Source organism: Camelus bactrianus, chromosome 14 (genome assembly GCF_048773025.1).
Source record: "Camelus bactrianus isolate YW-2024 breed Bactrian camel chromosome 14, ASM4877302v1, whole genome shotgun sequence".
Lineage (NCBI taxonomy): Eukaryota > Metazoa > Chordata > Mammalia > Artiodactyla > Camelidae > Camelus > Camelus bactrianus.
The window spans coordinates 6,487,039-6,500,382 of record NC_133552.1 but is presented as its reverse complement, the minus strand read 5'-3'; the positions used below and the strand labels follow the sequence as shown (position 1 = coordinate 6,500,382).

Genomic DNA, 13,344 nt, shown 5'->3' with positions numbered 1-13,344 from the left:
TATGAAACATACACTGATCAACTGGTGTTTTTGCGCTGGTTTTCAGGTTGGGGGAGTCCGCACATCAGCCTTTTAAGAGCAGGGGTTTTTGTTCCCTGCAGTTCTGTAGTTTTTCCCGGGCACATTCCCCACTGGTTTTCACAGCCAGGTGATTTGGGGGCTTATTTCTCCTACGTAGGATCTAGGGGTTGGGTGCCTGATGTGGAGCTCACACCCCTCACTCCTCAGGGGAAGATCTGTCCTGTTGTGGTCCCTCCCAGTTGTGCACAGGGGGGTGGTCTTTCCTTGGGAGCCTCTATCGCTGACTCTTCTGCGCATCTCAACGCTGCCCTTTTACCTTTTGTTGTGGACGCTCTGTTTATCCAATTTTCAGATCTCTTACTGAGGAAATTATTCCATTTGTAGTTGCAGATTTGTGTCCAAGGGAGGAGGTCAGTTCAGGATCTTCCTGCGCTGCCATCTTGAACCTTCTCACTTGTGTTTGGAGGGGTGGGGTCCTGTCTCTTTGCTGGCTTTTGGCCAGGAGCCTCTCTCAGCTCCTCAGGCACCTACGCTCCTCATCCTGTTTCCCCTCTGTCTTTAAACCAGCAGTAGTGCACTGAGTCCTTCAAATTCTCCCTTTTCAGCTTCAACTATTTGAGTTAGATTTTTGTCTCTTTGGCTCAAAAGAGTCTCACCTGGTAAAACTACTCTGTAGCGAGCACAGTTCATACACGACCTTTTATGAACACAACTAACCCACAAGGTGGCCCTCCCTCCCATTTTGCAGAAGAGTAAACCAACGTGCAAAAGAATTAGATAACTTACTTCAGAAGGATTGATGACTTCACCCAAGGTCGTCTAATTTGTGGTAGATTCAGAGCTTAAACCCAAGCCTCCCTGTTTCCAAGGCACTCTGTCTGCACCGCCTCCAAATCTTCCTGTCCACAGTGTAAAGTTACTGGGGAGCAGCTACTGGACTAAGGCATTTCCCAGTTCCCCTCTCACCCAGAGTCATGAACTCAGCAATAGAATGTGAGAGAACATAATATGTCATTTATGGCTGGAATTTTTAAAGAGACAGATATGCCTTCTCTATTCTCACACTTGTTCCTAGATTGAGAGGAATCTGAGAACCTAAGCAAGGTGGGAACTCATATGGAGACAGCCCTGTTCTTGAAGGAGAAAAGGTGCGCCTCCCCAGGAGCACCGGCACTAGCAAGGAAGATTGCATAAATGGCTCATAAATGCTGGATTCTTACAGTAGACAGAAATAACTTTCTCTTGTTTCAATCGATGGAAAATATGGGATTTATCTGTTACAGTGGCAAGCCTTACCTTAACTAACAGCCATGCTATCTTCCTTCCAAGAAATAACTGTCTTTCCATCCTAATTCCTGTTGACACAAAACAGCTGTCTTTGTGGTGTGCAATATTAAATTCACAGAAACTCACAAGTGAAAATGGAAATCTGAATCTGTCACTTCACTCTTCTCTAGAGAATGCCAGAAATCAGCAGACTCCTGAAACGTTTCGTGTGTCCCCATGATTTAGAGACATGAAAAATTTGGGCTAAAAAATCAATTCAAAGAAAGAAGACTATGTGATCAGGCATGCTAGAAATTTAGCTGTTTGGCTCCTAGTTGATTAGTTTTTATTTGATAGGAATAATATATTCTGAAATAAATTATGCCATATTTCCAAGATAGGATTTCAATATATTTTAAACACACTTTGGGAAGTGATTCAATATGCCTGAATCGTCACAGGCAAGATGCTAATCTTGTCATCATGAGTTTAGATTGGAAGAAAATGGAGAGGCACTAGGAAAATAAAATAGGATAGAAGATGTGTCCTCACATACAGAATTATGATTATCTGAGGGTGGCAGGTTTTGAAAAAAACAAGAGCATTAAAAATATGAAATCTCCAACTTTGTGGCCTTGGAGGATGCATTTGGATGAATTTGATTTTCAAAATAAATCAAAAACTGAAGTCCATAAATCTCACCATTTTAATCACATTTTCTTGGAGGATTGAATTGAGTTTGGGTCCTGTTGTATCCCTGACTCTGATCTCAACACCTAATTTTGTCTAAAATATCTTCTCCATTGCCATGAGATGGACTCCGAGCTCACTATACAGGAGCCATGTTGGACCCACAAACGATAAAATCCTGGAACATCACCGTGTCCCAGTGCTTAGTCTGGAGATTTCCTCTCCTTTCCCCACTCTTTCTCCTTTTGTGATCTCATCCACTCCGTGGCTTAAAATTTCATCTAAATGCTAATGATTCCTAAATTTATACCTCCAGCCCTGACAGCTCCCCTCAACTCAGGAGGACTCTCTCTGACGCATCCACCACTGCGCTTCTGATCTTACACTCTTCTCACCCACCGTCTTCCTCATCACAGTGTTTGGCCTCTCTCTCCCCTCTTAGAAAAAAGTAACAATTTTATTGACATTTAATCCACTACAGAATTTGCCTTCTTAAAGTCTACAATTCAGTGGTTTTTAGCGTAGTCGCAGAGTTGTACAATTCATCACCACTATCTATTTTCAAAAACTTGTCATTACTCCAAAAAGAAACTCCATACCATCAGTAGCCACTCCCTAGTCCCACTTCTCCCCACCCCCTGGCAAGTACTAAACTCATTTCTATCTCTGTGTATTTGCTTAATCTGAATGTTTCATATAAATAGAATCATACAATACTTGGCCTTTTGTGATTGGCTTTCACACTTAACACTTAAAGCTGCTCAAACTTTTTCAAGTTGTAGCACGTGTTGGTGCTTCATTTCTTTTCGTTGCTGAATAATATTTCGTTGTGTGGATATACCAGATTTTGTTTATCCATTCCTCAGTTCACAGACATTTGGTTTATTTCTATGGGTTGGCTATCACAAATAACACTGCTATGAATATTCATATGCAAGTGTTTGTGTAAACAGATGTTTTCAATTCTCTGGGGTGCAAACCTAGGAGCAGAGTTGCTGGGTCATATGTTAACTCTGAGAAACTGCCACAATATTTTCCAAAGTGGCTGTACCATTTTAAATTCCTACCAGCAATACATGAAGGCTCCAGTTTCTCCACACCCTTGTCAATACTTGTTATCATCCATCTTTTGATTTTAGCCACCCTAACGGATGCGAAGTGGTATTTCATTTGTGGTTTTAGTTTGCACTTTCATAATGACTAATGATGTTGAGCATCTTGTCCTGTGTTTTTGGCCAGGCCATTTGAATATTTTCTTTGAAGAAATTTCTGTCCAAGTTCTTTGCCGATTTAAAAATTAAGCTATTTGTGTTTTTTTTTTGCTGAACATTGAGTTCTTTGTATTCTAGATACAAATCCCTCATCAGACATGTGATTTGCAAATGTTTTATCGCATTATGTAGATTGTCTAATCACTTTCTTAATAGTGTCCTTTGAAGCACAAGTTTTTATTTTTGATGAAGTACAACTTGTTTTTTCCCTCCTGTCTCTTGTGCCTTTGATGTCATAGCTAAGAAGTCACTGCCTAGTCTAAGGTCATGAAGATTTATTCCTGTTTTCTCCTAAGAGTTTTGTAGATGCGGCTCTTTTTACACTTAGGTCTATGATCCATTTTGAGTTAACTTTTCTATGTGGTGTGAAGTAAGGGACTCAAGTTCAAAATCAAGGTGTAGACAGATTTGGTTACTTCTGAGGCCTCCCTCTTGGCTTGCAGACACCTCCTTGCAGTGTCTTTGCATGGTTGCCTCTCGGTCCAAGTGTCCTGATTTCCTCCTCTTATAAGGACACCAGTCCTGTTGGATTAGGGCCTGCCAATATGACCTCATTTAACCTTCATTGCTTCCGTATAGGCCCCATCTCCAAATAGAGTCACATTCTAAGGTACTGGCGGTTAAGGCTTTGACATATGACTTTTGAGGGGACACAATTTAGCCCTTATCATCTGTCAATCATTTATTATGTGAGGAGTCAGTGGGCTGATTTCTGTGTCTGTACAGAGCAGTGAATCTGACCTCCTTCCTGAGGGTCCAGCATTCCTTTGACTCACACTGCTCTAAACTCCCACCCTCTGGCCCTGTGACAGCCTCGAAAAGAAGGTGGATGAATCATGCAAATTTGTCTTATTCATTGGAAAGGCATATGAGATGATGGATGAAACAAGTTAGTGATTTTTTTTTTTGTATAAAAAATAGTGTCTTACAAAGGCCACAAGGTGACTGATCACAGGGTGTTTGCCTCTGTGAAGGCAAGCAAAATGAAGGTGGTGATGTCGCTACCAGTGCCAGAAATGTTTAACTTCTAAGATTTACAGACAGCATTTCAGAAAGGGCCTACTGGCCCTACGTATACCGCAAGATAAGATGATAACCTATCGCGGCGAGGGACCACTGCCTCCTATGTCCACTTTCTGTCCCCGGTTCCCCTTCTCCATCCTCCGATCTGCACCCTCACAGGGAATCTTTGGACAGAACGCAAGCAGGGGCCTAGAGGCTGTAATGTTTATTCATCCCAATAAAACCCCAGGTATAGAAAGTTCTCTAAGAGGCTGCCCTTCCACTGCCAACATTGTCTCCCTTTTCAAAGCAAACCCCCCAACATAAATACCATTTGAGTATCTGCTAATCCAGAGGCCCCAAAGTCTACAGAGAGAGGAATGAAAACATGAAACATGAAACATGAAACATGAAAACTTCTCTGTCTGAAACCATATTGGATAACACATCAAAACAGAAGAGGGCAAAGACGTTAATCGTGCTGTTGGTGGACGTGGAAAATACTTTGTTATCCTCAGGAGACACATGGACGTAGATCACTGGAGCTGTGTGGCTCTTCAGCACACCTGTTGGTTTTCTAGGATGGAAAAAAGAACAGATGAACGCCAAGCAGCTCTACCTGTGATTTCTAAATAAAAATGCAAGACTAAACTTGGCCTGCATCTGGCAGCTCTATTCAGCCTGGGGAGGGTTATGTCTCCCTCTGAAATTAAACAAGTATATATCTTGTGTGAGAAAAGGACTGAAGCAAATAACACCCAGCTCTAGCAACACAGCTCCATGTGAGGTGAAGCCCGGGGCTTTGTTTCTCTCACGGCCGACAAAATCACCATATACGGAATAGACACGGAAGAGCGCAGGGTGGGGTTGGGGTACATTCCACGCGGGTTGTAGCTCTATGCGGTATTCAGATCTGGGGCGAGTGTCTTTTTAACATGAGTTTATTTTAAGGAGCTCTGAGGGACCACAGTGCCCCGAGGGGCTCAGGGCTGGGCGTGCGGTGGGAGGCTGGGGAGCTCAGGAGAAGAGGGGCAGGGCTGAGGTTGACGGGAGAGCACAAAGTCTTTTTATAAGCAAGTCACCGGAAAGTAAGCAAATTGTTCTCAATCTGCAGACACACGGGAGTCTAGGGAACAGAAGCAGATAGAAAAATCATGTTTCTTTCTTTCTTACCAGGTATCTGATGTTGTGCTGCGTGCTCTGCGTGGACCGTCTCGTTTGTGATCTTTATTGCCACGCCAGGAGTGGGTCCTCTTGGTACCACTGCTGTGGCTGAGGAAGCAGAGGCTGCAGCCCGTGCTCGGAATCACCCAGCTAGAAAGGGACAGACGCTGGATCAGCTGCCCCGCAGAGCCTCCCTGCCACACAGCCCTGCCTCATGGCTGCCCGCTGCGGCTGAGAGGGGCAGGGGGCACCTGGCGGGTCCTCACTGACACCTGGACAGGGGCTCAGACAGGAATCTGGGCTTTCCCTTGATGACCCGTTCTTATCCCCAAATCCCACTATCAACCCCCCATTTTCTGCTCTCCTTCCTTCTTCAACACTTAGTGACAGAAATGACATAGGCTTTTAGAAGCCAAGCTGCTTTTGATCCCCGATTCTGGCATTACTTCCAAAAAGTTACTTACCTCCTCTGACCTTCGAGTTCTCCCTTGGTAAATGGAGAGATGAGGTGAGGACTAGAGAGAATGCAAATGGCGCACAGTGCCCAGGACAAAGTAGATGCTCAGTTAAGTGAGAGCTGCTGTAATTACCCAGAAAGTGTTACTGAGCACTTGCTCTGGAGGGGCACCCATGAAAGACGTGAGCCCAGTTCTAAGGAGTGTGATGATTACACATTGAGGGTGTGATGGCAACCATCTGCCCCTCTGATGGGAAAGTTTGCTACCCTGCTACCCCAATTCCAGGCTTTCCAGAACAATCCCCATTTCCTTATGTCAATTCTGCTACACCTCAGAGGTGGTAGAGTCATTAGTTCAGATGGGGCTAAACAACTCTAGTGGAGAGCTCGTGTGTAATTCGTGTGTAAGCTCAGGGCTGTCGGGGGGAGGTGCACAGAAAGGACCTTGATTACACATCAAAACCCCTACACACTCTCTACAACTGATCATCGTTCATTGTAAGGACGATAGCAATCTGATCAAAGAAAATCATTCCGATTCTGAGTGAATGGTCCCTGCAAGGTATTTGCATTTTAGGTGATTAACCCCAAAGAATGACTCTTCAATAGCCACAGACAGAAGTCCCCCAGGCTGTGTGTAAGGGAGGGCAATTCTGGATAAGTGTTCTTAAGTTGTTCTAAAGGGGAATTAGTGATTCCTTGTCCTGCTGTCATGTACTTACTAGATCAAGGGCTCTTTTGGTTGGAGAGAGAAAGGACATTGCGCTGTACACCAGAAACTGACACATTGTAATTGACTCTGCTTCAATAATAATAATAACAAAAAGCTTACCCAGGCAGATAAGGATTCCAGATGCTAATTATTCAATTCATTCCACCTGTCAGCAGCAAGTTCTTTCTCGTACAGAACGAAAATGCCTTGACTCCCTTATAGACATTAAAAACTGTTTGATCACATTCTGCTCGTCTTTGGGGCAAACGGAGGAGCGCCTGGCCTTTTCTTGTCTTGACATCTTTTCTAACATCCTTATCTCTTTCATCTTTCGCTTGACATTTGTTGTTCCCACAGTGCACCCTAAAATATTCACAGAAAAGCAAAACACAGCTTCTTAACATGATCAGTTAATTTTCTGAGAAGTTACTAATTTTTAAAGGACTCAGGCTCAGTTTCAGCGAGGACTGGGGTTTTCTTCTTTTTCACCCCCAGGTGTTAAACTGTAGACAGCCTGAAGAATGAAAGTACTGCTGTACGGAAAACGAGGTTCCCCCATGCCTCCTCTAGAAAAGAACAAGAAGGGCCACCAGGGGAAGAGAGGAAACACGAAAAGACCATCTTATTCTGAGCAGACGGACTTCTATGACATCCCTACCAAGTGCCAGAGCCTCTCTACACACCATCTTGTTCGAGCCTCACAGAAACTCAGTGGTCAGACACCTTCACCTCCTGCTCATAGGTAAGAAAACTTACACTCAGGAGGATAAAAACTTGTCATCAAGGCAACGGTGGAGCCAAGCCCGGGACTGTCTGACACATAAACTGGGGCCTATTGGCTTCATCAACTAACCAGTCAATTTCATCCTGAAATTACTGTGACAGATATTTTCAGTCAAACGTCTTCTGGGCTTATGAGTCTACTGAGCAGTAGGATAAAATGGTAGCATCACACGGAAGTATCACACAGAAGAAATCGGGGGCCTTCCTGTAGGCTGGAGACGTTATTCTTACCAGAAGATGGTGGAAGAAATTTGAAATACACTCACGTGAGTGCATCTCCCATCCACCCACCTGCCTTCCCCTGAACTCCAACCTAGTTCAAGGTGACTAAAGGACCTTGGAGGAAGAAGGTGGAAGAACATTTGTCTTCAGTCCCCCACGCCCACCCGACCCCCGAACCCCAGAGAAGAATCCTCTTTCATTGCTTGTGACTTCAGCCATCAGCTGAAGGGTGAGTGGTTTGATCTGGGTCTCGGGCCTGTTAGCACGAGTCACAGGTCCAGCTCTTTCCCAGGACTGCGGGAGAAGAGAAGCCCAGGCTTCACCTCCCGAGGCTGGTGCTACTGCAATCCAGCGGACCCTCTGCGGTCAGACTGAGGCAGACCTGCCGAATTTCCCAAAGAAGTGGGACGTCTCCGTTTTTCACTGGTAATTGCCAGAACTTTACGTGTTGGTACTTAGTTTCAAAACATGCTGCAAATCTGTCTGTGGCTGCTTGGCCGGATGCGATGCCACCTCTTGGGGGTCTGGTTTAGGGGTGGGTCATACGGTAGAGGACAGGCAGGTGTCCGGGATGTGGGAAGGGAGCCCTCATCTTCCCACTTCTGAGCTCCTTCCTTCAGAGCTGTGTGGCTGTTCTCCGCTCGGTGAATTCCAGTAGAGAAGCAGAGTCATTTCTGAACAATTGGGCCCTGTGATTGCCTCGTTATTTGGGGCTGTAATCCAAGGTAGCAGCCACCTGTGGCTGGTTTATGGACAGCGAGTTGAGGTGATGACCCTGCTCTCTGTGCCTCCTTCCCACGGTGGCCAAGGGCTGCGTTGGGCAGCCACTGTGGCCCTGTCCTTCCTTCCTCCTTTAGCATGCAGCAGGAAGGTAAACAGCCTTGAACCTGCAGCTTTTACATCTGCCAGGCAGAGGGGAGGGGAGGACGAGTGCTGAGTGTAGATAATTACTTCAGACGGCAGTGTGCGCCCGCATACCTGGGTGAGCACTTGAAATGTCAAAGCAATGCAGCAGGCCTTCCACGAACACCAGTTTGACACTTTCACCCCTCTTGTTGTGAGCAGAGATCTGAAACCTCTGAGCAGGTGTGTCACTTTATTTTTATTTTTTTAAGCGGAGGGAGAGCAGCCAGTTCATTTGCATGATCTCTAGCAGTTATTTTCCAACAGAGCCAGACAGAGATACATGTTTAAGTGGTTGCCATGGAAACCAGAGAGCATTGCTCTCCCCTTAGGTTTGACAGAAGGATGATGAAAAGTTGAAGCAATCACCATGGAAACCTAGAGCAGATTCAAGGCGGGTTCAGATCCCAGCACACTAACCAGCAGATAAGTCTTCAGATGCTGGGGTCCTGGTAAAAGGTGAATTCTGACTCTCCACTGTGGTTTCTTGAATCAAGGCTGAGCCAGAGGCTACATCCACAGTCAAGGGCCCAGAGCATCCCCAGGGGGTCAGCAGTGAGGTGGGTGTGTCCCCTGAAAGCTCAGACCTCCACTCTTCCTGTTTTGAGGTGGACCTTGGGGCCTCTGCTGCTTTGTAGTTCATTCCCTTCCCTCCATCAATTTCCTCAGGATGGCGGGAGCCCGCAGATCTGCTGTCACAAAATGGAACCCTACTCAGGTTTGCAGGACAGAAGACATTCGAGGCCCAGCCTTGGTCTCCTTATGGCCTTGACCAAGATATGTCCCGCTTTCATGTTCATGAGTAACCAGAATGAAGCAAGAGATTCCTGCCTCCCATCACTGTGAGTGAACATGTGCGCTTGGAAGCACTTCCGACGGTGCAGAGCCTCTGTGTGACGGTTGTCTCTTCTGTTACGGTTTCCCCTCCTGACGGGGGTGACCCTGTTCGGGAATAGCTGGCTGCCCTGAAGCTGAGTGTTGAAGTCCAGGAGTATGCAGAGGGCCGTCCCTACAGGGCTGTGGAAGGGAGGGCTCCTCCGAGAAATGGAGACTGAAACTAGTTCAGAGGGGGTCGTGGGAGGGGGTGGACCCTCTACCTTCTTCCTGATGGGGTGACCATCTCTAGCGACCACTTGGGGTGGGAGTGCTGGTGCGACAGCACGTGGTGGAGGAGTGTGTGAGTGTGGGGTTGGGGTGTGTGGGGACATATACATACCAGACTGATGGGCCTAGGACACTGTGGGACATGTAGGAGGGCGGATGGGGAGCTGGGAGGAGAAAGGCAGGAGACACTTGGAGAGCTTGTCGCTGCAGAACCCCAGCTTTCCTGGTGTGTAATGCTTCAGAGCACTGCTTTGGGAGGGAGATGAGTTTGTTATGAATTCTGACTTCACTAATAAATCCGTTCAATATGTATTCACTGAGCGCCTACTTATGTGCCATGCACCATGCTAAGTGCTTGGGACACAACAGTGAACAAAACAGACGAAACTCCTGCGTCTGAGGGGCTTGCCTTCTGATGAGGGACGACAGACCGTAAACCACAAACATAATAGATAAGTTACAGAGCATATTAGAAAGCGATAAAATGCATGGGTTTTGCAGCACCATGGATGGACCTGGAGATCATCATTCTAAGTGAAGTAAGGCAGAAGGAGAAAGAAAAATGCCATATGATATCACTCATATGTGGAATCTAAAAAAAAAAAAAAAAGAAAGAAAGAAAGAAAAAAGAAGACACTGATGGACTTATCTACAAAACAGAAACAGACTCACAGACATAGTAAACAAATGTATGGCTATCAGGCGGAAAGGGGGTGGGAAGGGATAAACTGGGAGTTCAAGATTTGCAAATATTAACTACTATATATAAAATAGATAAAAACCAAATTTCTTCTGTATAGCTCAGGGAACTATATTCAATATCTTGTAGTAACCTATAATGAAAAAGAATGAAAACGAATATATATGTATGCATATGTATGACTGAAACATTATGCTGTATGCCAGAAACTGACACATTGTAACTGACTTAAAAAAAAAATGATGCATGGATTTAAATAAGAGCAGAACGAGGTAAGAAGGTTAGGGAATGCCGGGGCAGAGGCTGGGCTGCTCCAGTATGCAATTAAGTGGATAAGGAGGCCGCACTGAGAGGTGACATCTAAGCAAAGACTTCAAGGGGCTGAGGGAGCTAGTGATACAGACATTTTCAGGGAGAACCTGCCAGGCACAAGGAAGAAGTGCTGAAAAAATCCTAAATATATTCAGGGAGATTGTGTGGCTGGCACAGAGTGAGGGAGGGAGGGCTGGGAAGTAGGAGAGCAAGCCAGAGACGTTGGGTTGTGCTCTGAGTGAGATGGGCACACTGGAGGACTGGGGCTGACCTGACTTCTGGCTTTACAGGCTGTCTCTGGCTGCCATGTGGAGAAAAGACTACAGGGGCAGGATGGAAGCAGGGAGAGCAGCGAGGCTCTTGCAGTGATCCAGCGGAGAGAAGGTAGATGGTAGCGGTGGGGCTGGGGAGAAGTGTCCAGATTCCGGGTGGATTAGGAAGGCAGAGCCAACAGGCTGGAATGGGTTGTGAGAGACAGGAGTCAAGGGTGAATACTAGACATTGGCCAGAGCAACTGGAAGGATGGACTTAGCACCAACTGAGATGGGGAAAGTGGAGTGAGAGAGAAGATGTAGATTCAGGTTTGGGTTTGGTTTTGAATTCCATGAGATATCCAAGGAGATGTCCTTTACAGATAGATCCAAGGCAGTTGGAAATTCCAGGCTGAAGGGCAGGGAGGGGACCGGACAAGAGACGTAAATTTGGGAATTGACAACAGTGGTGCTGGAGTGGATCATCGAGGGAGTGGTGCAGACATGGAAGAGAAGAGGACCAAGGATGGAACTCTGGGGGCTCCAACGTCACACTGTGGACATTACATCACAGAGATGCAGGGGAACAAGTAAGGGAGACAGAAGAAGCAACAAGCAGGATGGAAAGGAAACCAAAAGAGGCTGGAGTCCTCAAGCCAAGTGAGCAAAGTACGGGAAGGAAGCTGAGCGATCTGTGCCTTCAAGTGTTAAAGGAGCAAGTGGGATGAGGACTGGACACTGATTCAGCAACACGAGGGGCACTGGTGACCCTTACAAGAGTGATTTTGCTGGCATGGTGGGACAAAGCTGGGCTGGAGCGGGTTTTAGACAGCCCGGGAGGACAGGCAACTCTTTCCAGGAGTTTCACTCCAAAGGCTCCTCAGCATTCTCAGCTGAGTACGGTGCTGGGCACGTCACAGAGACCCGACACAGTGAAGCAGCAGTGATGGTGACCGGGGGTGGGGGAGAGACTCTCTACAGCAGAGTTAACTGGGTCTCTAGAGGCACTTGGTGGCTCAGAGCTGTAAGCGATTGTAGTGGCCCCGGCTGTCCGAGACGTGAGGAGGAGGAAGGGATGGACAGGGGACTTACAGCAGAACGAGGATCTGCAAATTCCAATCCTTAGAGCTCACATCCAGCTTCCTCACTGAGCTAGAGAGGAAACTGAGGCCTGAGGTCACAGCTCCATTGGCAGCAGAGCCAGGCCTAGAACCCAGAGACCCTCACTCTGGATTCATCGATTTTTTTGTTCCTTCATGACAAACACTGAATTTTGAGCTGCTTCAGCCTCTGCAGGCTTTCAGTTACTTGGGATTCATATCCATTACCATTCTAGAAGCCATAATTTCCTAGTCCCCAGAAAGTCTAATGAAAACTCCCAAGAAACTTCTTACTCACAGCACATCTCTCCTAACACTTCACTGACTTAAATGTCAGTGAATCAGAAATTTATAAAGGAAGCTTTCCTTGAAAGCTAACGTGAGTTCGAAGGCTGTGAGTCAGAGGTGGAAGGGGCCTCTGTCAGACTCCTGTCAAGAGAGAAGCAAGGCGGTGTTTCACAGGTGACTGAGGCCTGGGGCCCGATTCATTACTGATTTTCCATGATGTGCAGTGGCGACTGGAACAGGATTCTAATGGAAGAGGGGAAAAAACCCTTAAGATTTCAGCTTTTCCAAAGCTCAGAAGTGCTCAAGCACAGCCCGGCTGAAAGGCTTCACAAAACACGCGGCTGCCGTCATCATGTCGGCGGCTGACTTCTGAGTCGTGGAAGACAGCGTTAAATATTTGATTCATTACAAATGCACTGCTGGGTGACACCAGGCCCTTAAAGTCCAGAAGTGGAGCTGGGGGAGGTGGGAGAGGGGAGGGCAGTGCAGAGAGCCAGGAGAAAGAGGGGAAGGTCACGCCAGCAAATGAAATACCTGGAGAAGATCTCGTGCAGGAAGAGACGCGAGTCATAACCAGCCTCTGAGAGGTGGATGCACAACCCGAGCCCCCCAGCCCTCCCCTCCTCCCTGCGCGGTGGGCCCGGCTGGGCAGCGGCCATGAGTGCCTGTATCTGGGCCCCTCCCTGGCTCCTTCCTCGGGCTGCTCCTGCTACCGCTGCCACCCAGGTGTGCAGGGACCTCATCCAGAGACTGCAGAGCCAAACACAGGTGTGCGGGGACCTCACCCAGAGACTGCAGAGCCAATCGCAGGCAGCCTCTGCCAGCTACAACTTTCCCACCGCACTAGGGTGAATGATGACATTTCAGAGATTTATTCTGCTCCAGGGAGAGAATGAGGCCATTCCAAAACAAGTGCTAGGCCTGAGAGACAGGGCTTTACTGACCCAAGGCTAGGGACTGGCAGGTGGAATACTGGCGTTGGGGTCATAAAAACTGGAGTTGAGTCCCAGCTCTTCCAGCTAAGTGACCTAATGGTCTTACTCTTCACGGGTAAAATGGGAGTGCATACTGTCATACCTCACCTGCTACCGTGAAGGT

At 47.0% G+C, this 13,344-nt stretch overlaps 1 protein-coding gene across 1 annotated transcript in view; it reads right to left on the bottom strand.

The window, feature by feature from the left end:
• The window catches only part of LOC105066313 (cilia- and flagella-associated protein 337-like), a 35,142-nt gene extending 22,237 nt beyond the window's left edge, over window positions 1-12,905 (bottom strand). The window contains 3 exon segments of the mRNA XM_045513983.1: window positions 4,722-4,827; window positions 6,704-6,769; window positions 12,781-12,905. Of these exon segments, the coding sequence (XP_045369939.1) occupies window positions 4,722-4,827; window positions 6,704-6,769; window positions 12,781-12,905 (297 nt within the window).
• Between the last annotated feature and the right edge of the window lie 439 nt (window positions 12,906-13,344).